The sequence below is a fragment of the Manis pentadactyla genome, chromosome X (genome assembly GCF_030020395.1).
Source record: "Manis pentadactyla isolate mManPen7 chromosome X, mManPen7.hap1, whole genome shotgun sequence".
In the NCBI taxonomy this organism is placed as follows: domain Eukaryota; kingdom Metazoa; phylum Chordata; class Mammalia; order Pholidota; family Manidae; genus Manis; species Manis pentadactyla.
The window spans coordinates 109,824,502-109,848,911 of record NC_080038.1 but is presented as its reverse complement, the minus strand read 5'-3'; the positions used below and the strand labels follow the sequence as shown (position 1 = coordinate 109,848,911).

General features: G+C 36.0%; 2 protein-coding genes across 2 annotated transcripts in view; both read right to left on the bottom strand.

Annotated features, from left to right (window-relative positions):
* Window positions 1-24,410, bottom strand: part of HTR2C (5-hydroxytryptamine receptor 2C) — a 443,326-nt gene that overhangs the window by 115,151 nt on the left and 303,765 nt on the right. The gene's annotated exons all lie outside the window — the stretch shown is intronic.
* Window positions 22,846-24,084, bottom strand: LOC118928247 (COUP transcription factor 2-like). Its single transcript, XM_036917297.2, has one exon. The coding sequence runs from the start codon at window positions 24,082-24,084 to the stop codon at window positions 22,846-22,848; it is 1,239 nt and encodes a 412-aa protein (XP_036773192.2).

Genomic DNA, 24,410 nt, shown 5'->3' with positions numbered 1-24,410 from the left:
TGTTGAAACATTCCTCTGAGAGACAAGGTACAACTAACTAAAGACATTATCCTCACTGAGGTGAGGGGGTATTCCATCCTCAGATTACAGTAGTTTTGCCCTTGCATATCATCACTGGGTGGTAAAGGGTGTACACAAAAGGTTAACGAGTCAAGAAAGTTAGGTCTTGGGATGGTTAGGAGAAGAATATAAGATTGCTTGTCTGGATGGGAGTCCTTTGGCATAATAAAGAGCAGTGTACATGTGTAAACACATGCGCTCGTGCACACACACACACATATTCTCCCTATTCCCTCTCATCATTTTATTTCACTTCATAGCACTTATTACCATATAACTTACCCTATGTTTTACTCATTTATTTATTGTCTATCTCCTCCCATGAATATAAGCATCATGTCTGCTATTTTTACTGCCCCAGCCACAGCGATTCGAAGAGTGTCTGACACAAAGTAGGTGCTTATTGTGTATTGGTTGAATGAATGGATGGATAGACAAATGAATAAAGAAAAAGTAAGGTCTAGGGAGTTTACTGATTTGCCTGTGTTTATGCATCATTCAGTACTATAGCCAGACCTAGAACTCAGACCTTTTTATTACACCATACTTGCAGCTGATCAATGGAAGAGAAAGGTAACTAGGAAAATCCATAATAATTTTCCCCTATAGGAAGGTGGGAATAAGGTAATACTGGTAATCCATGTAATGAAAAGATTATTCTTTGAAGCTTGTTTGAAGACTATTGATTTATATAATAATTCATATCAAAAGTTAACTTTCCTAAATCCAAGGGACAGTGAGCAGCCAGTGATGCAGGGCTTTAGAAATTGGAAGTATAGAGATTAAAGCAGTTAAAAATCCATATTGTTCTAAGGGCCTCACTGTTAAATAATTTTTGAAAAAGGATTGTTCAAATATTCACTCCCCCTATAAACTGGCTTAGATGAATATATTAGTGTATGAGGTTTTGGCCAAGAAGGTAATAAGGCAGAAAGGCCCTCAGAAAGTTACTGTGCTGCTGTTGTCATATGTCTGGATAATAATGGGTGGACCTTGGGGTTTTGTAGTAGAAGCTGTCTTTCTAAAAGAAAGGTTATGATATATTGACAGTGAGTCTTGAATGTTAGGGTATATCATAATCATCTGAGTAGCTTGTTAAAATGCTGATTCAAACACAAAGTAATTCTGAAGCAGATGGTCATGTTCCAAGAATTGTGGCTACAATAAATGAGAATTAACATCTAAAAATCACGGGCCAAGTTCAGGTATGGGAAATATGTGGAAAATATGAACTGGTAAATGTCAATCTCCAAAATCCGTTAGCCACTTCACAATTATTTGTTCAGAACCACTATCTGCATTTATTTGTCTGCTTGTGTATCTATTGTCAGGGGTTGTCTACAAGATTATAAGCTTCTAAAAGGTGAGGACAATGCTAGCTTTGTTTAACACTGTAAACCCAGCACCTAATTTAGATACTCAGTAAATAATTTGAATAAATAAATGAACTCACCACCTAACTCTAAGTGGCAAACACTGAAAAGAAGTTGGTTCAGGCTATCCCATTTTCTTACTTATTATTTGAACCCGAAATCGATATAAATTTAGGGGTAGGAGGGAACTTCCCTATGTTTTCTCCCTCCTTCATATCAATTAAATGGATTAGTTCTTCCTAAAGTAATACCACTTTGACTTTCTGTGGAGTAAAGAAGGGACTGAGGAAATTTTTGTATACTGTGTCAATTTTTGAGGTGTTCATGTTTGTGTAAGTATGCATTCCCACACTCATGCTTATAATCCTGCATAAATATTCATGAGCATATTTATATTAATGTACTAGGACATGATAAATGTGTTTGGCCACTTAATTTTTCTGCCAATCATATGATCACACCTGCAATGGGATTGAATTATTATATAATATGTAATCCTATTTGTGGGTTTGGTTGATGTGCTCATGGTGCTGTTCATTGTTGTGATCAGAAAAGCCAAGTCTGTTCAGAATTTCAAATGGTCTTGATAATTTCCCTTTACTGCTACTGCTAGAAAATGATATTAAACATTTTCTTTGTTTATTTTAAAATTTCCAAATGTTCTAAGGATGAATTGAGCAATTTAGATCAATAATATTTATCTTATATTAATTCCATAATAAAACTTGTAATTGAGAAGAAATGTACAAAATACTCTATTTTGAAATTAAAGCTTCATGTAGCTCACTTAAATGCAGACAAAACAAGGGTTATAGTCTATTCAACATATTTCTGGAAGGTAAGCAGTGCTATATTCTAAATGGAGGAGAGAAAGGGGGTTATCATTTTCTACTCTGTACCTCTAATATACATGTATATTAGTTTGAGGGCTTATTTTTCAACTTAATGTCCAAACTGAATTTTTATATAGGTAGAGTGAAATTATCTATCATCTATGTAATGATCTATCATTTTATCTATTATCTGTTTTATATCTTATTATAATGAATTCCCATATAATAGCAAGTTATTTTTTCTCTGATGAACTGGATCAACTCAAATATTGCCTAAACCTAAGTGATTCAGGGCTGGGATTTATAATTCTTCTTGTTTTTGTAAAACATATCAATGTAATGGTACTTTTGGGCTTTATTTCCTGTACACTTAATTCAATAGTTATGGAGAGCTATACCACTAAACATGTCTATATGATAGGAAACCAATTGCGTTTCAAATTCATTATTAAGACAATAGAACAGATAGAAGGAATGAGGCTTTGGAGGGACATGGAAGTAAATATTCACATTTAGAACTATTGTAGAATTTTTGAATACACAAGGTCTTTGATTATCCTGAAAAAGAACAGTGGCATCTTTGTTCCCATATATCTTGAAGAATGGGACAGATATCTAACTACATGTACTATACAGATAATTTTTAGGTTTTAACATGACTAAAGAAAAAAAAATGAAGTAATGGCCCACACAGGCCATTCAAAAACTTACTATCAAGAATAAACAAAGCAATTATTTTATGGAAAATGTAGGTAAAATATAAGTACTTAGAGGCATAAACATAACTCAGCATTGTTCAAAAGACACCTTTCAGGGCCTGCCAATAAATATGAAAACTTTCTAAGAAACAAAATCCTTAGAATACTAAACATATTATTTTACAATGGTAGCTGGTAATACTTATATGTTGCTTACTTACTATGCATGAGGCACTATTCTAGGTGCTTTATTTATTGCATTGCTTAGTCCTCAAACCATGTGAGGTACATACTACTATCATTCCTATTTTAAAGAAGGAATCTGGAGTATATCTGAGCCATTTTCTCATTGTTCAAACTCTTACCTAAACACAAGAGATGAGGTTCTTACTTGCTCTCTTCTTATCTGTATTATCCCTTGTTGTGTGTGTTCTAGCATCATTTCCCATTTTTTGTAGCTTCCATGCTTTGCAGTTTTTAACCTCAAAGTTCATTTTTAAAGTTCTTAGAGGAGCTTGGCAATTTTCTTTACCTTACCACTTAAGATCACTAGTAAATATAATTTATGAGAAAGCCCTGTAACAAGTTAGCATTCTTTCAGGAATCTACTGAGAAAGAATTAATGACTTTTGTAAAGGCTTTGATTTCCAATTAGAAGCTGCAGCACAGGGAGGATCTGACCAACAATGTATAGCATGCATACCTGCAGTTACTGAGATGCCTTGGGATTTTCATTTCCTTTTAAGTTTAAAGTATGATAAAGCATGAATCATAAGTCCCTTGTACACTAACAAAATAAAAACTACACGATAATATTTGGCATGTGGAGCACAATAAAATCTCAAGTAGTCCTCCATTTTTTTTTACCACAAAAGGTTAATTAAACTGTTTTAAAATCTTTCCTACAAAACTCTCCCTGGGCCAAAAGTCTAAAGCAAATAATTTTCTTCTTGACAACATGTTACTAAGCAGGAGATTTCAGCCTTCTTAAGAACTATAATTTTTCTGATCGTTCTTCTAAGAATTGACCATGGCAAGTGTACTTTGAGAAGTCTGACATTAATAAAGTCATTTCCTCTCCAGACATAAGTTAAAGTAGAAGCTGAAAACTTGAATTTGAGATATAACAAATTTCCACAACTGACCTTGAGTTTGTCCTAATCTATACCTAATTTCATCTGAATTGGGAAGGTTATATTGATGAAGCATAAAATGTCATTAGAATCTGAAATTTATATGGTTGATAAAAATTTACAGCTTGGAGGTAGGACTGAGGGAATAGAGGGGCAGGGACAGGGAATTAGTTTTCTCTTACTTTTATTAATACTATCATATGAAAAATGCGGGACTAATCCCTGAACTTAAACAGAATTTTTTCATCCTCTAAACCCTTATCTAAACACAAAATATATAAAGAAATGAATTTCATTGTTTTATAGGAAATATTTTGGGTATTTAAAATCCAGCTTTAAGAACTCTAGCAAGAGGAACCCCAGGAAGACAATACCAAGACATATGATAATTAAAATGGCAAAAATTAAAGATAAGGAGAGAGTACTGAAAAGAGCCAGAGAGAGAAAAAAGATTACTTATAAAGGAAACCCCATCAGGCTATCAGCAGACTTCTCAGCAGAAACTTTACAGGCCAGAAGGGAATGGCAAGAAATATTTAATATACTGAAACAGAAAGACCATCAACCAAGAATACTTGACCTAGCAATATAATTATATAAATTTGAAGCAGGGATTAAACAATTTCCAGGTAAACGAAGACTCAAAGAATTTAAAACAACTAAACAAGCATTACAGGATACGCTAAAGGGACTGCTGTAGAAGTAAATGTTCCTAAAGTTAATAGCTATCACCAGTGAAAATAAAGAAGAAAGGTAGTAGACTAGTTAATTACCAAGCAAGTATGAAATTAAAATAAAACAAAGGAAGCAAAATCAACTGTACACAAAATCAGTCAAGAAATACACAAAAGTAACATCTAATACATAAAGTGTGGAAGAGGAAGAAGAAGAAAAAAAGTACCTTAAGACTGTGTTAGAGATAGAGCCATCAGCAACTTAACATATACTGTTCCAAAGGAAACTATCCTTCAACCTTTGGTAACTACAAAACTAAGGCCTATAATAGATACAAAAAAATTTAAAAAGAGAAATCCAATCACAACACTAAAGAAAATAATCAAATAACAAGAGAAGCATATTAAGAGAGGAAGAAAGGAACAGAGAGGAGCTATAAAAACAAGAAAACAATAAAATGGCATTAAGTATATACCTATCAAGAGTCACCTTAAATGTAAATAGACTGAATGTACCAATCAAGACATAGAATGGCAGAATGGAAAAAGAAATAAGACCTATGTATATGCTGCCTACAAGAAACTCATTTCAGACCCAAAGACATACACAGACTAAAAGTGGGGGGATGGAAAGAGTTATTTCATGTAAATAATAGGGAGGAGAAAGCAGGAATAGCAGTACTTATATCAAACAAAATAGATTTCAAAACAAGAAAGTAACAAGAGAAAAGGAAAGATATTACATGATAAAGAGGTCAGTTGAACAAGAGGATATAAACGTTATAAATATCTGTGCACCCTACATAGAAGCACCTAAATATATAAATCAAATACTAAAAGAACTAAAGGGTGAAATAGATTGTAACATATGCATTTTAGGAGACATTAACACACTACTCACATCAACAGATCAACCAGACAGAAAACATATAAGGAAACGGATGCATTGAACAATACATTAGCTCAAATGGACTTAACAGATTATCCTCAGAACATTACACCCAAAAGCAGCAGGATACACATTTTTCTCAAGTGCACATGGAATGTTCTCCAGAATAGGCCACATACTAGGCCTCAAAAAATTCAAAGATTGGAATTGTATCAAACATCTTCTCAGACCACAATGGTATGAAATTAGAAATAAATTACACAAAGAAAACAAAAAAGCCAACAAACACATAGAGGCCAAACAGCATGCTTTTAAATAATTAGTGGATCAATGACCAAATTAACACAGAGATCAAGCAATATATGGAGACAAATGAACACAACAGCACAATGCCCCAACTTCTGTGGGACACAGTGCAGGCAGTTGTAAGAGGAAAGTATACAGCAATCAAGGCCTATTTAAAGAAGGAAGAGCAATTCAAAATGAATATACTAAATTCACAATTATTGAAACTGGGAAAAGAAGAAGAAATGAGATCGAAAGTCAGCAGAAGGAGGGACTTAATAAAGATCAGAGAAGAAATAAATAAAATTGAGAAGAATAAAACAATAGGAAAAATTAATGGAACCAAGAGCTGGTTCTTAGAGAAAATAAACAAAATAGATAACCCCCTAGCCAGACTTATCAAGAAAAAAAGAGAATCTATATACATAAACAGAATAAGAAATGAGAAGAAAAATCACTACGGACACCACAGAAATACAAAGAATTATTAGAGAATACTATGAAAAATTATATGCTAACAAATTGGATAACCTAGAAGAAATGGACAACTTTCTAGAAAAATACAACCTTCCAAGACTGACTCAGAAAGAAACAGAAAATCTGAACAGACCAATTACCATGAATGAAATTGAACTGGTAATCAACAAACTCCCCCCAAAAACTCTGGGTCCAGATGGCTTCACAGTTGAAATCTACTGAACATTTAAAGAAGAACTAATACCCATCCTTCTTAAAGTATTCCAAAAAGTAGAAGAGGGAATATTTTCAAACTCATTCTATGAGGCCAGCATCACTCTAATAGCAAAACCAGACAAAGACACCACAAAAAAGAAAACTAAAGACCAATATCCCTGATGAACATAGAAGCAAAAATACTCAACAAAATATTAGCAAACCAAATTAAAAAATACATCAAAAGATCATCCATCATGACCAAGTGGGATATATTCCAGGGATGCACAGATGGTATGATATTCATAAAACAATCAAAATCATACACTACATTAAGAAAAAGAAGGCTAAAAACCATATGATCGCAATAGATGCTGAAAAAGAATTTGACAAAATTCAACATCCATTTATGATAAAAACTCTCAACAAAATGGGTGCAAGAGGGTATGTATCTCAACATAATAAAGGCCATATATGACAAACCCATAGTCAACATCATACCTAATAGAGAAAAGCTGAAAGCTTTTCCTCTAAGATCAGGAACAAGACAGGGTCTTGTCCACTCTTACCACTTTTATTCAACATAGTACTGGAGGTCCTAGCCACAGCAATCAGACAAAACAAAGAGATAAATGGCATCTGAATTTTTAAGAAAGAAGTTAAACTGTCACTATTTGCAGATGACATGTTATTATACATAGAAAACCCTGAAGGCTCCACCAAAAAACTATTAGAACTAATAAGTGAATTCAGAAAAATTGCAGGATACAAAATTAATACACAGAAATCTGTTGCATTCCTATCAACTAACAATAAACTAGCAGAAAGAGAAATCCAGAGAATGACTCCATTTACAATTGCATCAAAAAGAATAAAATATGTAGGAATAAACCTAACCAAGGAGGTGAAAGACTTTTACTCTGAAAACTATAGGATGAGTTGAGAGAAATTAAAAACATCAATAAATGGAAACCTATCCCATGATTGTGGTTAGGAAGAATTAATATTGTCAAAATGGCAATCCTGCCTAAAGTAATTTACCCATTCTATTCAATCCCTATAAAATACCAATAGCACTCTTCAATGAACTAGAACAAATAGTGCTAAAATTCATATGGAACCACAAAAGACCCTGAATAGCCAAAGCAATCCTGAGAAGGAAGAACAAAGCTGGGGGATTATGCTCTCTGACTTTAAAGTCTACTACAAAGCTACAGTAATCAAATTTGTATGGTAATGTCACAAGAACAGACCCATAGATCAATGGAACAGAATACAGAGCCCATGTATAAATACATGCACATATGGTCAATTATTATATGATAAAGTATCCATGAATATACAGTGGTGAAAAGACAGACTCTTCAGTAACTGGTATTGGGAAAACTGGACAGCTACATGTAAGAGAATGAAACTGGATTATTGTTTAACTCCATACACAAAGGTAAACTTGAAGTGGATCAAAGACATATATATAAGTCATGAAATCATAAAACTCTTAGAAGAAAACATAGGCAAAATCTCTTGAACATAAGTATGAGCAATTTTTTTTCCTGGACACATCTCCTCGGGCAAGGGAAACAAAATAAAAATGAACAAGTGGGGCTTCATCAAACTATAAAGCTTCTGTATAGCAGTGGACATCATAAGCAAAATGAAAAGGCATCCTACAGTATGGGAGAATATATTTGTAAATAAATCATCTCATAAAGTGTTAACATGCAAAATATATAAAGAACTTATACATCTCAACACCCAAAAAAGAACCTGATTAAAAAATGGGCAGAGGACCTGAAGAGACATTTCTCTAAAGAAGAAATACCAATGGCCAACAGGCACATGAAAAGATGCTTCACATAGCTGATAATCAGGGAAATGCAAATCAAAATCACAATGAGATATCACCTCACATGTTAGAATGGCCACTATCCAAAAGATAAGAAATGACAAATGTTGGCAAGAATGTGGAGAAAAGGGAATACTCCTACACTGTTGGTGGGAATGTAAATTGGTGAAACTACTGTGGAAAGCAGTATGGAGGTTCCTCAAAAAACTAAAAATAGAAATACCATTCAATCAAATAATTCTGCTTCTGGGAATTTACCTGAAGGAAACAATATCCCTGATTTGAAAAGATATATGCACCTCTATGTTTATTGGCACACTATTTTAAGTAGCCAAGATACGGAAGCAAACTAAGTGTCCATCAGTAGATGAATGGATAAAGAAGATGTTGTACATATACACAATAGAATATCATTCAGCCATAAAAAGAAAAGAAATCCTGCCATTTGCAATAACAGGCATGTACCTAGAGGGTGTTATGCTCAGTGAAATAATCCAGGAGGAGAAAAAGATATACCATATAATTTCACTTATTTGTGGAATATAAAACAAAGCAAAAGAGAAGGAGCAGAACAGCAGTAGACTCATAGACATGGAAAATTGACTAGTTGCTACCAAGGGGGAGGGACTGGGTGGAGAACATGAAGAGCATAAAGGAGCACCATAATTTGCAATCACAACATAAGTTGGTAATGGGTACAGTAGTACAGCATGGAGAATATAGTCAATGATTCTGTAACATCTTTCTATGTTGATAGGCAGTAATTGCACTAGGGGGGTGGGGATTTAATAATCTAGGTAACTGTTGAACGTCTGTGCTGTACATTTGAAACCAATATAAGATTGTACATCAATGATACTTTAATTTAAAAAATTAAAAAATGGCTATAAACTCTCCTAACTTGGGGGATTTAACAGACATCCAGATCCAGGAGGCTCAGAAAGTTCCAAAGATGAATCTAGAGACCAACACTCAGACACATTATAATTAAAATATCATAAGTTAAGGACAAAGAGAGAATCTTAAAAGAAACAAGAGTAAAATAACTTGTTATGTCTAAGGGAACTACTGTTAGGCTATCAACAGATTTCTCCGTAGAAACTTGCAGGCCAGATATATTCAAAGTGCTGAAAGGAAAAAAAACTTACAACCAAGAATACTCTCCACAGCAAGATTATCATTCAGAATTGAAGGAGTGATAAAGAGCTTTCCATATAAATAAATGTTAATGGAGTTCATTAACACTAAACTAGGCTCACAAGGAATGTTTAAAGGGGCTCTTTAAAGCTGAAAAGAAATGGCACTTATTAGTGATAAGAAAAAATAAGAAAGTAAAAATCTCACTGGTAAAGGTAAATATATAAAAAAGGTAGTGGATTAACCACTTATAAACCTAGTATGAAAGTTAAAAAAAAAGTAATAAAAATATAACTACAGAGGGGGGCGGAAGATGGCGGCGTGAGTAGAGCAGCGGAAATCTCCTCCCAAAACAACATATATCTATGAAAATATAACAAAGACAACCCTTCCTAGAATAAAGACCAGAGGACACAGGACAATATCCAGACCACATCCACACCTGAGAGAACCCAGCGCCTCGCGAAGGGGGAGAGGAGGGCCACAAACCAACAAGAAAGGAAGTCCTTCCAGCCGTCACTCGTCCCAGTTCTGCAGACTATTCCTATCACCATGAAAAGGCAAAGCTACAGGCAGACAAAGATCACAGAGACAACACCAGAGAAGGAGACAGACCTAACCAGTCTTCCTGACAAAGAATTCAAAATAAGAATCATAAACATGCTGACAGAGATGCAGAGAAATACGCAAGAAAAATGGGATGAAGTCCGGAAGGAGATCACAGATGTCAGAAAGGAGATCGCAGAAATGAAACAAACTCTGGAAGGGTTTATAAGCAGAATGGATAGAATGCAAGAGGCCATTGATGGAATTGAAATCAGAGAACAGGAACGCATAGAAGCTGACATAGAGAGAGACAAAAGGATCTCCAGGAATGAAACAATATTAAGAGAACTGTGTGACCAATCTAAAAGGAGCAATATCCGTATTATAGGGGTCCCAGAAGAAGAAGAGAGAGGCAAAGAGATGGAAAGTATCTTAGAAGAAATAATTGCTGAAAACTTCCCCACACTGGGGGAGGAAGTAATCAAACAGACCACGGAAATACACAGAACCCCCAACAGAAAGGATCCAAGAAGGGCAACACCAAGACACATAATAATTAAAATGGCAAAGATCAAGGACAAGGAAAGAGTGTTAAAGGCGGCTAGAGAGAAAAAGGTCACCTATAAAGGGAAACCCATCAGGCTAACGTCAGATTTCTCAACAGAAACCCTACAGGCCAGAAGAGAATGGCATGATATATTTAATACAATGAAACAGAAGGGCCTTGAACCAAGGATACTGTATCCAGCACGACTATCATTCAAATATGACGGTGGGATTAAACAATTCCCAGACAAACAAAAGCTGAGGGAATTTGCTTTCCACAAACCACCTCTACAGAACATCTTACAGGGACTGCTCTAGATGGGAGCACTCCTAGAAAGAGCACAGCACAAAACACCCAACATATGAAGAATCGAGGAGGAGGAACAAGAAGGGAGAGAAGAAAAGAATCTCCAGATAGTGTATATAACAGCTCAATAAGCGAGCTAAGTTAGGCAGTAAGATACTAAAGAGGCTAACCTTGAACCTTTGGTAACCACGAATTTAAAGCCTGCAATGGCAATAAGTACATATCTTTCAATAGTCACCCTAAATGTTAATGGGTTGAATGCACCAATCAAAAGACACAGAGTAACAGAATGGATAAAAAAGCAAGACCCATCTATATGCTGCTTACAAGAAACTCACCTCAAACCCAAAGACATGTACAGACTAAAAGTCAAGGGATGGAAAAACATATTTCAAGCAAACAACAGTGAGAAGAAAGCAGGGGTTGCAGTACTAATATCAGACAAAATAGACTTCAAAACAAAGAAAGTAACAAGAGATAAAGAAGGACACTACATAATGATAAAGGGCTCAGTCCAACAAGAGGATATAACCATTCTAAATATATATGCACCCAACACAGGAGCACCAGCATATGTGAAACAAATACTAACAGAACTAAAGGGGGATATAGACTGCAATGCATTCATTCTAGGAGACTTCAACACACCACTCACCCCAAAGGATAGATCCACTGGGCAGAAAATAAGTAAGGACACGGAAGCACTGAACAACACAGTAGAGCAGATGGACCTAATAGACATCTATAGAACTCTACATCCAAAAGCAGCGGGATATACATTCTTCTCAAGTGCACATGGAACATTCTCCAGAATAGACCACATACTAGGCCACAAAAAGAGCCTCAGAAAATTCCAAAAGATTGAAATCCTACCAACCAACTTTTCAGACCACAAAGGCATAAAACTAGAAATAAACTGTACAAAGAAAGCAAAGAGGCTCACAAACACATGGAGGCTTAACAACACGCTCCTAAATAATCAATGGATCAATGACCAAATCAAAATGGAGATCCAGCAATATATGGAAACAAATGACAACAACAACACTAAGCCCCAACTTCTGTGGGACACAGCAAAAGCAGTCTTAAGAGGAAAGTATATAGCAATCCAAGCATATTTAAAAAAGGAAGAGCAATCCCAAATGAATGGTCTAATGTCACAATTATCGAAATTGGAAAAAGAAGAACAGATGAGGCCTAAGGTCAGCAGAAGGAGGGACATAATAAAGATCAGAGAAGAAATAAATAAAATTGAGAAGAATAAAACAATAGCAAAAATCAATGAAACCAAGAGCTGGTTCTTCGAGAAAATAAACAAAATAGATAAGCCTCTAGCCAGACTTATTAAGAAGAAAAGAGAATCAACACAAATCAACAGTATCAGAAACGAGAAAGGAAAAATCACGACGGACCCCACAGAAATGCAAAGAATTATTGGAGAATACTATGAAAACCTATATGCTAACAAGCTGGGAAACCTAGGAGAAATGGACAACTTCCTAGAAAAATATAACCTTCCAAGATTGACCCAGGAAGAAACAGAAAATCTAAACAGACCAATTACCAGCAACGAAATTGAAGAGGTAATCAAAAAACTACCAAAGAACAAAACCCCCGGGCCAGATGGATTTACCTCGGAATTTTATCAGACATACAGGGAAGACATAATACCCATTCTCCTTAAAGTTTTCCAAAAAATAGAGGAGGAGGGGATACTCCCAAACTCATTCTATGAAGCTAACATCACCCTAATACCAAAACCAGGCAAAGACCCCACCAAAAAAGAAAACTACAGACCAATATCCCTGATGAACGTAGATGCAAAAATACTCAACAAAATACTAGCAAACCGAATTCAAAAATACATCAAAAGGATCATACACCATGAGCAAGTGGGATTCATCCCAGGGATGCAAGGATGGTACAACATTCGAAAGTCCATCAACATCATCCACCACATCAACAAAAAGAAAGACAAAAACCACATGATCATCTCCATAGATGCTGAAAAAGCATTTGACAAAGTTCAACATCCATTCATGTTAAAAACTGTCAGCAAAATGGGAATAGAGGGCAAGTACCTCAACATAATAAAGGCCATCTATGATAAACCCACAGCCAACATTATATTGAACAGCGAGAAGCTGAAAGCATTTCCTCTGAGATCGGGAACTAGACAGGGATGCCCACTCTCTCCACTGTTATTTAACATAGTACTGGAGGTCCTAGCCACGGCAATCAGACAAAATAAAGAAATACAAGGAATCCAGATTGGTAAAGAAGAAGTTAAACTGTCACTATTTGCAGATGACATGATACTGTACATAAAAAACCCTAAAGACTCCACCCCAAAACTACTAGAACTGATATCGGAATACAGCAAAGTTGCAGGATACAAAATCAACACACAGAAATCTGTGGCTTTCCTATATACTAGCAATGAACCAACAGAAAGAGAAATCAGGAAAACAACTCCATTCACAATTGCATCAAAAAAAATAAAATACCTAGGAATAAACCTAACCAAAGAAGTGAAAGACTTATACTCTGAAAACTACAAGTCACTCTTAAGAGAAATTAAAGGGGACACTAACAGATGGAAACTCATCCCATGCTCGTGGCTAGGAAGAATTAATATCGTTAAAATGGCCATCCTGCCCAAAGCAATATACAGATTTGATGCAATCCCTATGAAACTACCAGCAACATTCTTCAATGAACTGGAACAAACAATTCAAAAATTCATATGGAAACACCAAAGACCCCGAATAGCCAAAGCAATCCTGAGAAAGAAGAATAAAGTAGGGGGGATCTCACTCCCCAACTTCAAGCTCTACTATAAAGCCATAGTAATCAAGACAATTTGGTACTGGCACAAGAGCAGAGCCACAGACCAATGGAACAGACTAGAGAATCCAGACATTAACCCAGACATATATGGTCAATTAATATTTGATAAAGGAGCCATGGACATACAATGGCGAAATGACAGTCTCTTCAACAGGTGGTGCTGGCAAAACTGGACAGCTACATGTAGGAGAATGAAACTGGACCATTGTCTAACCCCATATACAAAAGTAAACTCAAAATGGATCAAAGACCTGAATGTAAGCCATGAAACCATTAAACTCTTGGAAGAAAACATAGGCAAAAACCTCTTAGACATAAACATGAGTGACCTCTTCTTGAACATATCTCCCCGGGCAAGGAAAACAACAGCAAAAATGAGTAAGTGGGACTATATTAAGCTGAAAAGCTTCTGTACAGCAAAAGACACCATCAATAGAACAAGAAGGATCCCTACAGTATGGGAGAATATATTTGAAAATGACACATCCGATAAAGGCTTGACGTCCAGAATATATAAGGAGCTCTCACGCCTCAACAAACAAAAAACAAATAACCCAATTAAAAAATGGGCAGAGGAACTGAACAGACAGTTCTCCAAAAAAGAAATACAGATGGCCAACAGACACATGAAAAGATGCTCCACATCGCTAATTATCAGAGAAATGCAAATTAAAACTACAATGAGGTATCACCTCACACCAGTAAGGATGGCTGCCATCCAAAAGACAAACAACAACAAATATTGGCGAGGCTGTGGAGAAAGGGGAACCCTCCTACACTGCTGGTGGGAATGTAAGTTAGTTCAACCATTGTGGAAAGCAGTATGGAGGTACATCAAAATGCTCAAAACAGACTTACCATTTGACCCAGGAATTCCACTCCTAGGAATTTACCCTAAGAACGCAGCAATCAAGTTTGAGAAAGACAGATGCACCCCTATGTTTATTGCAGCACTATTTACAATAGCCAAGAATTGGAAGCAACCTAAATGTCCATCGATAGAAGAATGGATAAAGAAGATGTGGTACATATACACAATGGAATACTACTCAGCTATAAGAAAAGGGCAAATCCAATCATTTGCAGCAACATGGATGGAGCTGGAGGGTATTATGCTCAGTGAAACAAGCCAAGCGGAGAAAGAGAAATACCAAATGATTTCACTTATCTGTGGAATATAAGAACAAAGGAAAAACTGAAGGAACAAAACAGCAGCAGAATCACAGAACTCAAGAATGGACTAACAGGTACCAAAGGGAAAGGGACTGGGGAGGATGGGTGGGTAGGGAGGGATAAGGGGGGGAGAAGTAGGGGGGTATTAAGATTAACATGCATGGGGGGGTAGGAGAAAAGGGAGGGCTGTACAACACAGAGAAGGCAAGTAGTGATTCTACAACATTTTGCTATGCTGATGGACAGTGACTGTAAAGGGGTTTATAGGGGAGACCTGGTATAGGGGAGAGCCTAGTAAACATAATATTCGTCATGTAAGTGTAGATTAGTGATAGCAAAAAAAAAAAAAAAAAAAAGGGCAGTTCCTGTGTGGTAACCTCCAACGAGTTCTACACAAGGGTATAAAGGGCATATAAAAGTGTAGGCAAAGGGTCTGTTTGTGTTTATACAGAGGATCAAAGCCTAATTGGGCTACCCCGAAAATGAACTAAGATACGATATGAAAAAGAACTTCCAACATCTGCACTCTCTGGAAGACTCATGCCAGAAGATGATCATCAAAAAACCCCAACAAAGATCCACGCACTGCTACAGCTGTAGATGCACTCATCCCACCAGTTCCTGGACTTGCCATGGGAATGAGGAAGGAGATATCTAAGCTGGCCTGTGCATACAGTAAAACAACAAAATTGGACTGGATCTATACTGTTGGAACTCAACCAAGAATTTGGAGAAGTGCAAATTGTAGCGCTCCAAAGTCTTACAACTACAAACTATTTATTGTTAAAAGAACATATGGCATGTGAACAGTCCCCAGGAATGGGTTGTTTTAATTTGTCTGATTTCTCTCAGACTGTTCAAGTTCATTTGGACAATATCCACCATATCATAGATAAGTTTTCACAAATGCCTAAGGTGCCTAACTGGTTTTCTTGGTTTCACTGCAGATGGCTGGTAATTACAGATATGCCTTGGTTATGTAACTATACTCCTATTATGTTAATGTGTGTGTGCAATTTAAGTAGTAGCTTAAAACCTATACATGCTGAAGTTACTCTACAAGAAGATATATCAAAGAAATAATCAATCTTCCCATGTTTTCTTCCGCCTGCTACTTCTATAGCTTTTCTTCTTCCTTCCTAATTACAACCCTTAAATAGAATTCGTGCCTCATATCAAATTTACCGAGTATCATAATTCTTCCAAGTGGTAAAGATACCTCAAGACAAATGCTGGGCATAGAAGCCACAGGGCATAAATATGCAAAGAAGTAAAAAGCTAACTTTTTCAAACAATAAGGCTTCTCTCTCACTTACCAACTTCACATTTCCCTGTATGGCCCCGGAAGATGACTGGTTAGCCAGAGACGGGTAAGATTCCTCAAGGGAGGAACAACCTAAGACAGGCACAGTCGCAGGGGGGCCATCAGGTGAGAAATTGGGGATCAACAGAGGTGAGGCTTAGAACCTCACCCCCCCGTTCTGAGAGAAATCTTCTGCATACGTGGATGTTTTATTGCCCTGGTCTAGCTTGGATTAACACATAGTCTACAGGCACACACCTGATCATCTACATGTGCTCTCTTACAACACTAAACTATGTTTTCTACCTTTATCTTGTATCTACCTACCACTTCAGCATTTTATTAAAAATAACAATAATAAAGAGAGAAATGTGGTATCCACATATAAATCAAGTATAAAAACCAAATGAGTATTCATATTTGAACTGACTGTTTATAGTTCATAATGCATGAGCAAAACCGAAAGTTTCTGTGATGACTGCCCTTGTACTGTTCACTATGTAACTTATTCATTATGTAAGAATTTGTTCTACATGTAAAAACTTGTTTGTTATGCCTCAGAAGATTGGAGACTGACAAAAATTAGGCTTGGGGTGGAATAATGATTGTGCATTGAGCATTGACTCCCCTATACAGAATTTTATTGTCGTTAACAACCATTTGATCAATAAATATGAGAGATGCCCTCACAAAAAAAAAAAAAAAAAAAAAAAAGGACAGACTTCCAATGGTAAAATAAATTAGTAACCAGGATGTAATGTATAGCATAAGGAATATAGTCAAGATATTGTAACAGCTTGGTAGGGTGATAGCTGGAACCTAGAATTATGTATATAAATGTTCTACCACTGTGTTGTACACTTGAAACTCATGTAATGTAATATTGTGTGTCAACTACCCTTCAATAAAAAATAATTATTAAAAAAAAAAAAAAAAAAAAACTACAATAATTAGTTAAGGAATACATAAAAATAAAAACCTAAGATGTGTTGATGTGAGGGGGGGTAAATAAATAGAATTTCAAAATGCATTCAAACTTAACCTGTGACCAACTTAAAATAAGTTGTTTTATATATAAGCTATTATGTATGAACCTCATTGTAACCAGAAAACAAAAACCCATAGTAGGTACACAGAGATAATGAGAAAGGAATCTAAGCATAACATTAAAGAAAGTCATCAAACTGCAACGGAAAGACATCAAGAAAGAGGAACTACAAAATGGACAAAAAATCCAATGAAGAAAATGACAGTAAGTACATACCTATCATTAATTACTCTAAATATAAGTGGAATAAGTGCTCCAATCAAAAGACAGCATGGCTGACAGAATAAATACATAAACAAAACAGGTCTATATGCTGCCTACAAGAGATTCACTTCAATTGTAAGAATATACACAGACTGAAGGTGAAGGGATGGAAAAAGATGTTTCCTGCAAATGGAAACTAAAAGTAGTGGTAGCTATACAATGGAATGTTAGACAAGTTAAGAAAAAAAAGAAATCTTGCCATTCGTAACAACATGGATGGACCTAGAGGTTATTGTGCTAAGTGAAATGAGACAGAGAAAAACAAGGACTATATGATTTCAGTTATATGTGTAATCTAGAAACAAAACAAACGGAGAAACAAAACAGAAACAGGCTGTAAATACAGAGAACAAACGGGTGGTTGTCAGGGTTGGTGGTGTGTGTGAAATAGACTAAAGGGATCAAGAGGTATGAACTTCCAGTTATAAAATAAACAAGTTATAGGGATGTAAAGTACTGCATAGGGAATAAAGTCAATAAAATTGTAATAACTGTATTGTGACAGATGTTAACTACACTTACTGTGGTTATCATTTCATAATGTATATAAATGTCAAATCACTATGTTGTATACCTGAAAATAATATAATATTGTATGACAACTGTACTTCAAAAAAAAAAGCAGAGGAGAAACACACTGGAGATGGGAGAACTGGGTTTTTCCCCACATACGAAGAGGAATGAGTAGAACTGGGTTTTTCCTCATTCCCCTTCTCTCTTTTTTTTTTTGACCATGTACTATCAGAATGCTCATTTGCTATCAGAAAGATCAATAAAGAAATAAAGATATACTTATTAGGAAAGTAAGTATATATACTTTCTACTCTAAAAGAATATTCAAAAACACTGTCAGCCTACTATTCCATATACTCTTTCAAGAATATAGATGAATCACAAACTTTTTCAGCTACTCAAAAGCTGAAAGAATTCACCAGTAGCTCTCTAATACAAAAATACTAAAGGATGTTCTGGCTGAAAGAAAACTTATACCAAATAGATATCTGGGTCTACAGAAAGTGATAGCACAGAAAATGCTAACTATGTGAGTAAATGTAAAACAGTTTTTTTTCTTACTAATTAAATTTCTTTAAACGATAATTGACTTTAAAGCAAATATATATTGTGAGGCTTATATGTACAAGGAAAATACACAGCAACAATAGAACACAGGTAAAGGCAGAAAAATGGAAGTATGCAATTGTAAGGTTGTTATATACAAAGTATTGTATACACCTTGCTGGTTGTCTGATAATTTAGGATTATACTATAAACCCCAAAGCAACCACTGAACATAACCAAGAGTTATACATAACAAGCTAAAAAGAAGGGAAAAATGGAATAATAAATAATAGAGAAGGGAAAAAGGAAAACAACAAATGGGACAAGCAGAAAAGTAAGGATGTAGATTTAAATCTGAGCATATCACTGATTGCATTAAATGTACATGGTCAAGCAACCCAATTATAAGGCAGTGACTATCACACTGGATAAATAAAACAAGACAGATATACTTATGAAAAACCCACTGTAAACATGAAGACATAAATAGGTTAAAAGGATTGAAAAAGACATTCTATGACAATGGTAATCAAAAGAAAACTCGATTGGTTATATTAATTTCAGAAAAGTAGAACTGAGAACAAAGAACACTATAGATAAAGAAGGTCATTTCATAATGATAAAGGAGTCAATTGATCATGAAAGCATAACAATCAAATGTTTATGCACATATTAGACTTCAAAATATATGAAGCAAAAATTGAAATAACAGCATGGCAAAAATTGAGAAATCCACAATTAGAAATTCCTATACCTCTCAATAACTGATATACAGCAAGTAGAAAAATCAGTAGTATATAGATGACTTAAAACAATTATCAACCAACTTGACTTAATTGACATTTACAGAACACTACCCAAAACAGAATACACATCCTTTTCAATTACACAGGGAACATTTATGGAGATAGACTATCAAGGAACAAATAAGTACAAAGTGTGCAATTCCATTTATATGAAATTCAAGAACAGTATTTAGATCTTATGATAGAAGTCAAAATAGTGATTTCCTCCTGGGGCACAAGAAATCTAGGTTGCTTGAACTGTGTATTTCAGTCTGGAAGTTTACAGCTGTGTGTGTATATGTTTACAAAAATATTGACCATTACAATTAAGAGTTTTGAGCTTCACTGTATGAATGTTATACCTCACAAAAAATAGCACTCACTTAGAAACACAAATAATCTAGTGGAATATCATTAAAAGATATGGAAAAGAATACATGCCTCTACAGAAATTTTAAAGAACTTTATTTTTGGAATAACATTAAAGTTGAAAAGATAATACAGAGTTCCCATATACTCATATTGTTTTTCACATTGTTAATGTCTACATTACCAAGTTACATTTGTAAAAACCAATAAACAAATATTCGTACATTAAAACAGAAAAAAAAAACACCAAAAAATCCCAAATGGATTAAAAACTTGAATGTAAGACCAGAAACCATAAACTCCTAGTAAACATCGTCAGTAAGCTCCTTGACATTGGTCTTAGCAATATGTTTTTGGATCTGACTCCAGAAGCAATGGCAACAAAATCAAAAATAAATAAATGGGGCTACATCACACTAAAAAGCTTCTGCACAATGAAGTAAACCATCAACAAAATAAAAAGGCAACCTACTGAATGGGAGAAGATATTTACAAATCATATATCCAATAAGCGGTTAATATCCAAAATATTTAAAGAACACATATAACTCAGTAACAAAAAAACAAGCAGTCTGATGAAAAAGTGGGCACAGGATCCAAATAGACATTTTTCCACAGAAAAGATACAGATGGCTAACAAGCACATTAAAAGATGCTCAGTATCATGAATCACAAATCAAAACCACAATGAGATGTCAGAATGGCTATTATCAAAAAGAAAAAATAACAGGTGATGTGGAGAAAAGGGAACCCTTGTGTGCTGTTGGTGAGAATGTCAATTGGTGCAGCCACCATGAGAAACAGTATAGAGGTTCTTAAAAAAGAAATTAAAAGTAGAACTACAATACAATCCAGGAATTCCACTTCTGGGATTTATCTGGAGAAAATGAAAGCAGTAATTCAAAAAGATATATGCACTCTTATATTAACTACAGCCTTACTTACAGTAGCTAAGCTATGGAAAAAACCTAAATGTCCACTGATGGATGAGTGGATAAAGATGTAGTATATATATATGGAATGGAGTATTAGTCAGCTATAAAAAAAGAATGAGATTTTGCCATATGTGACAACATGGATGGATCTCAAGAGTATTATAAATGACAAATACTATATGTTTTCACTTATATCTGGAATTATAAAACAAAACAAAAGAAAACCCAGAGGAAAGGAGGATTGTGGGAGTAAATGAAATGGGTGAAGGAGATCAAAAGGTATAAAATAATGAGCCATGGGGGATGTAATATACAGCATGGGGACTGTAGTCAATAATATTATGTTGTAAATTTGAAAGTTGCTAAGGAAGTAAATCTTAAAAGTTCTCATCAGAGAAAAAACATGCTGTAAATTTGTATGATGACAGATGGTAAACAGACTTAGTGTGGTGATCTATATAAATACCAAATCAGTAATGTTGTACACCTGAAACTAATATACTGGTCTTTTTCAATTATATTTCAATTAAAAAAATTTAACTTTGATATGTTTATTTCTGCATGGAAAGAAAACCTTAGCTTTGAATCATTAGAAAAAGTACACCTTTTAGACCAAAATTGCATTGCCATTTTATAACTTTCTTTTTCCAGATTAATTCAATCTCCTATATTTAAGATGAGGTCTCTGTAGCATTTTGCAATCGTTTAATTCCTACGGAACAGATAGATATTTCTGACCTGTGAAATCATAAAGATTTTCTTATGACCACATTTTTCATGACGTGCTTGTCATCCTCCTCTATCTTCTACTTCCTTCTTAAAACCCTAAAATATAACTCTGAGAGAAATTTCTCTGCATGCATAAATTGATGCATTGTATTTAATTATTTGCTTCCACAAAATTTTGGAAGGATCTTTCAAGATTGTTGGGTTTGTGTTGTATAGAGTCCTCTGGGGACCAGGCTCAAAGACAGATGGTTCACTGCCATTCTGGGTGTAGGATGGCCCAGAAAAATATTTTTTTTCATATATCAAATAAACATTTTAATTTCTGAGTATTTTCAACTTTCCTTGTAATATAACAAAGACTAGTTCAGTTATTTTAACGTTTACAGTATACAGAAATGCTGTGCTTAAAAAAGACTTAGATTTTTAAAAACACAAACTGTAAACTTTACTGATTGAATCACATTACCTATTAAGTGCCAACAGTGTTATTTTGTCATGCTGGTTTTGATGTGATTTCTTAAAAAGGAAATATTTCAACAATTATAATACAAAAGATTTGCAAATACACAAACAGGTACAGGCTTTTCTTAACAATTTAAGAAGTAACAGGGACACAACTAAAATTACAAAAGTTCACTTTTTATTCAATAACTCAGCATGTGACTTGGCTGCCAACAAATTCCACAGTTCTTTCTCTTTCTTAATTTAAAAACGCTAAGTTTGTCACGGTGTCTTGGAGGAATTCTGTGTTGTATGTGGGTCCTCCAGTTCTCAAAGTAGAGTGCTCAACTTCACTAAGCATTTTGGTCACCATTTTTAAGTGTCTCCATCATCTTGAGTTGCCTTTTAAACTGTTATGTCATCCTATATTTTCATGGAGTCAGTTTTAATTCTTGTAAAATACACAGTTTAAAGGATACACAGCTTTTAAGAAGCCAAGATTACATCAAAACTTACTACAGAACCACAGAATAAACTGGTTGAACTAGAAAAGTACAAAAAAGAACAGCTAGACGTATACACAGGACCATTAATAGTCTGGGGAAAAAAAGACTCTCCACTCTCCTAATTTTCTCCCAATCTTCTTAACTGAACTTTTAGCAATATTTTTCAAAACTTTACCAAATAAAGAAAAAGACTAATTTCCTTCTTATACAGAAGTAGCAATTTGTTTTCACAAGTATTTCTATTGCACTCTGTAGACATTAATTTGACAATCTTTTTAAAAACAATTTTTCTAAACAGGCCATTAAATTTTCCCCCTCTTCTCTCAGCAAACTTGTAACATACTTTTATGTCCTTTCTTAACTTAAGGAATTTAAACAAAAGAATCAGTCTTTTTTCTGTTCCCCAACCCCAACTTCTTCACTTTGATTACTGAATTCCTGTATATGGCTAGTTAACGGGAGGCCGGACAGTAACATATTCTGGATAAGGGTTTTAATGGGGATTTTACCTACCAAATGAATAAAGAACAACTTCTCGATGACTGAGGATGAGACCATGCGGAGGGAAGGAAGGCAAAGCAAAAGCTTTCCAAATCGCATTGGCTGAAGAGGGTACTGATTTTCAATGTATACTTGCAAAGCACCCTGGAACTTATCCTGCAAGCTTTCCACATGGGCTGCATCAGAGAGACTCCCAGCATCTGAGGTGAAGAGGACCATGGCCTTGAGGCAGCTGTACTCAACAGAATCGACTTGCAGTGCTTCGAGCTTCTTCACTTGCTTCTGGTAGTTTCGTACGCCATCCTTAAAGGTGACCACTTGGCTATCGGACGTGGGCCAGACTTGTAGGCTGGTGTTGATCAGGAGCGGTGTGGCGTCAAGCGGAAGGGAAAACTGTGCCGAATTCAGAATGAACAGCTCGCTCCACGTGAGGCAAAGCAGGGCCACCCGGTCATTGATCGGCAGGTCTGGGAAGAAAGGTATCTTCTGGGCCCAGTCGATGGCACTGAAGAGCACCCTGGAGGCTAGTTCGCAGATGTTGTCGGTATCCTGTAAGTTGATGGACTGTGTGCTCTGGCTGAATTGCACCTTGGTAAACGGCTCGGCATGCAGCAGCAGAGTAATATGTCTGGCCCATTCCAAGTGGCTGTTGAGGGAGGCCCCTTTGGTTGGCTGGGTGGGCATCATCCTGTTCCTCTGATTCGTCTCCCGTCTCATGCCCACACTGAGGCATTTTTTGAGGCGGCAGTACTGGCACCGCTTGCGGAGGTGGTGGTCAATGGGACAGTTCTGGTTGGCATGGCACATGTAGCTCACATTCTTCCCAGCTCGCTTGAAGAAACTCCTGCAGCTCTCGCATGTGAACTGGCCATAGTGCTTACCATTTGACTTGTCTCCACACACCGCGCACTTGTGCTGCTTCTGCTGCTGCTGGTCATCATCCAGGACGCCGGGGCAGTCCTGGCCGCCAGCCACCATTTGCACGGAAGTAGCGGCTGGGTCCCCTTGGCCAGGCACCTGTGCTGTGTGTTTACTGCCAGTTGGCGGGCCGCACACAGGTGGCACTGGTGAGCCCTGGTCATCCTGCAAGTGCAGCACTGCGTTTTGCGGGTCGTACCACATTATTGACTGTCGCTTCCTTAATTCTCAGGACTGCGTTCGGATTTCCATCTGCCTGCGCTGCTGATGGAGGCACCTCTCTGGTCTCTGGCTTTTTGGTAGGCTGCCGTTTACGCATACGAGGGTGTGGACGAGCGCCCCCTGGTGGCTTGGAGGGCTGATTGATTGGCAGTTATTTTTTCCTATTTTATTTCTGTCTTTGCCAGTGTGTATGTTTTGTTCCCCTCAACTCAGCTTTGTTGGTTTGGGGAGTTTTCTATACAGGGAAGAAGAACGGTCCAGGGGAGGGAAAGTGGGAGCCGAACAAGGGGAGAGAAGGAGCTGGGAGA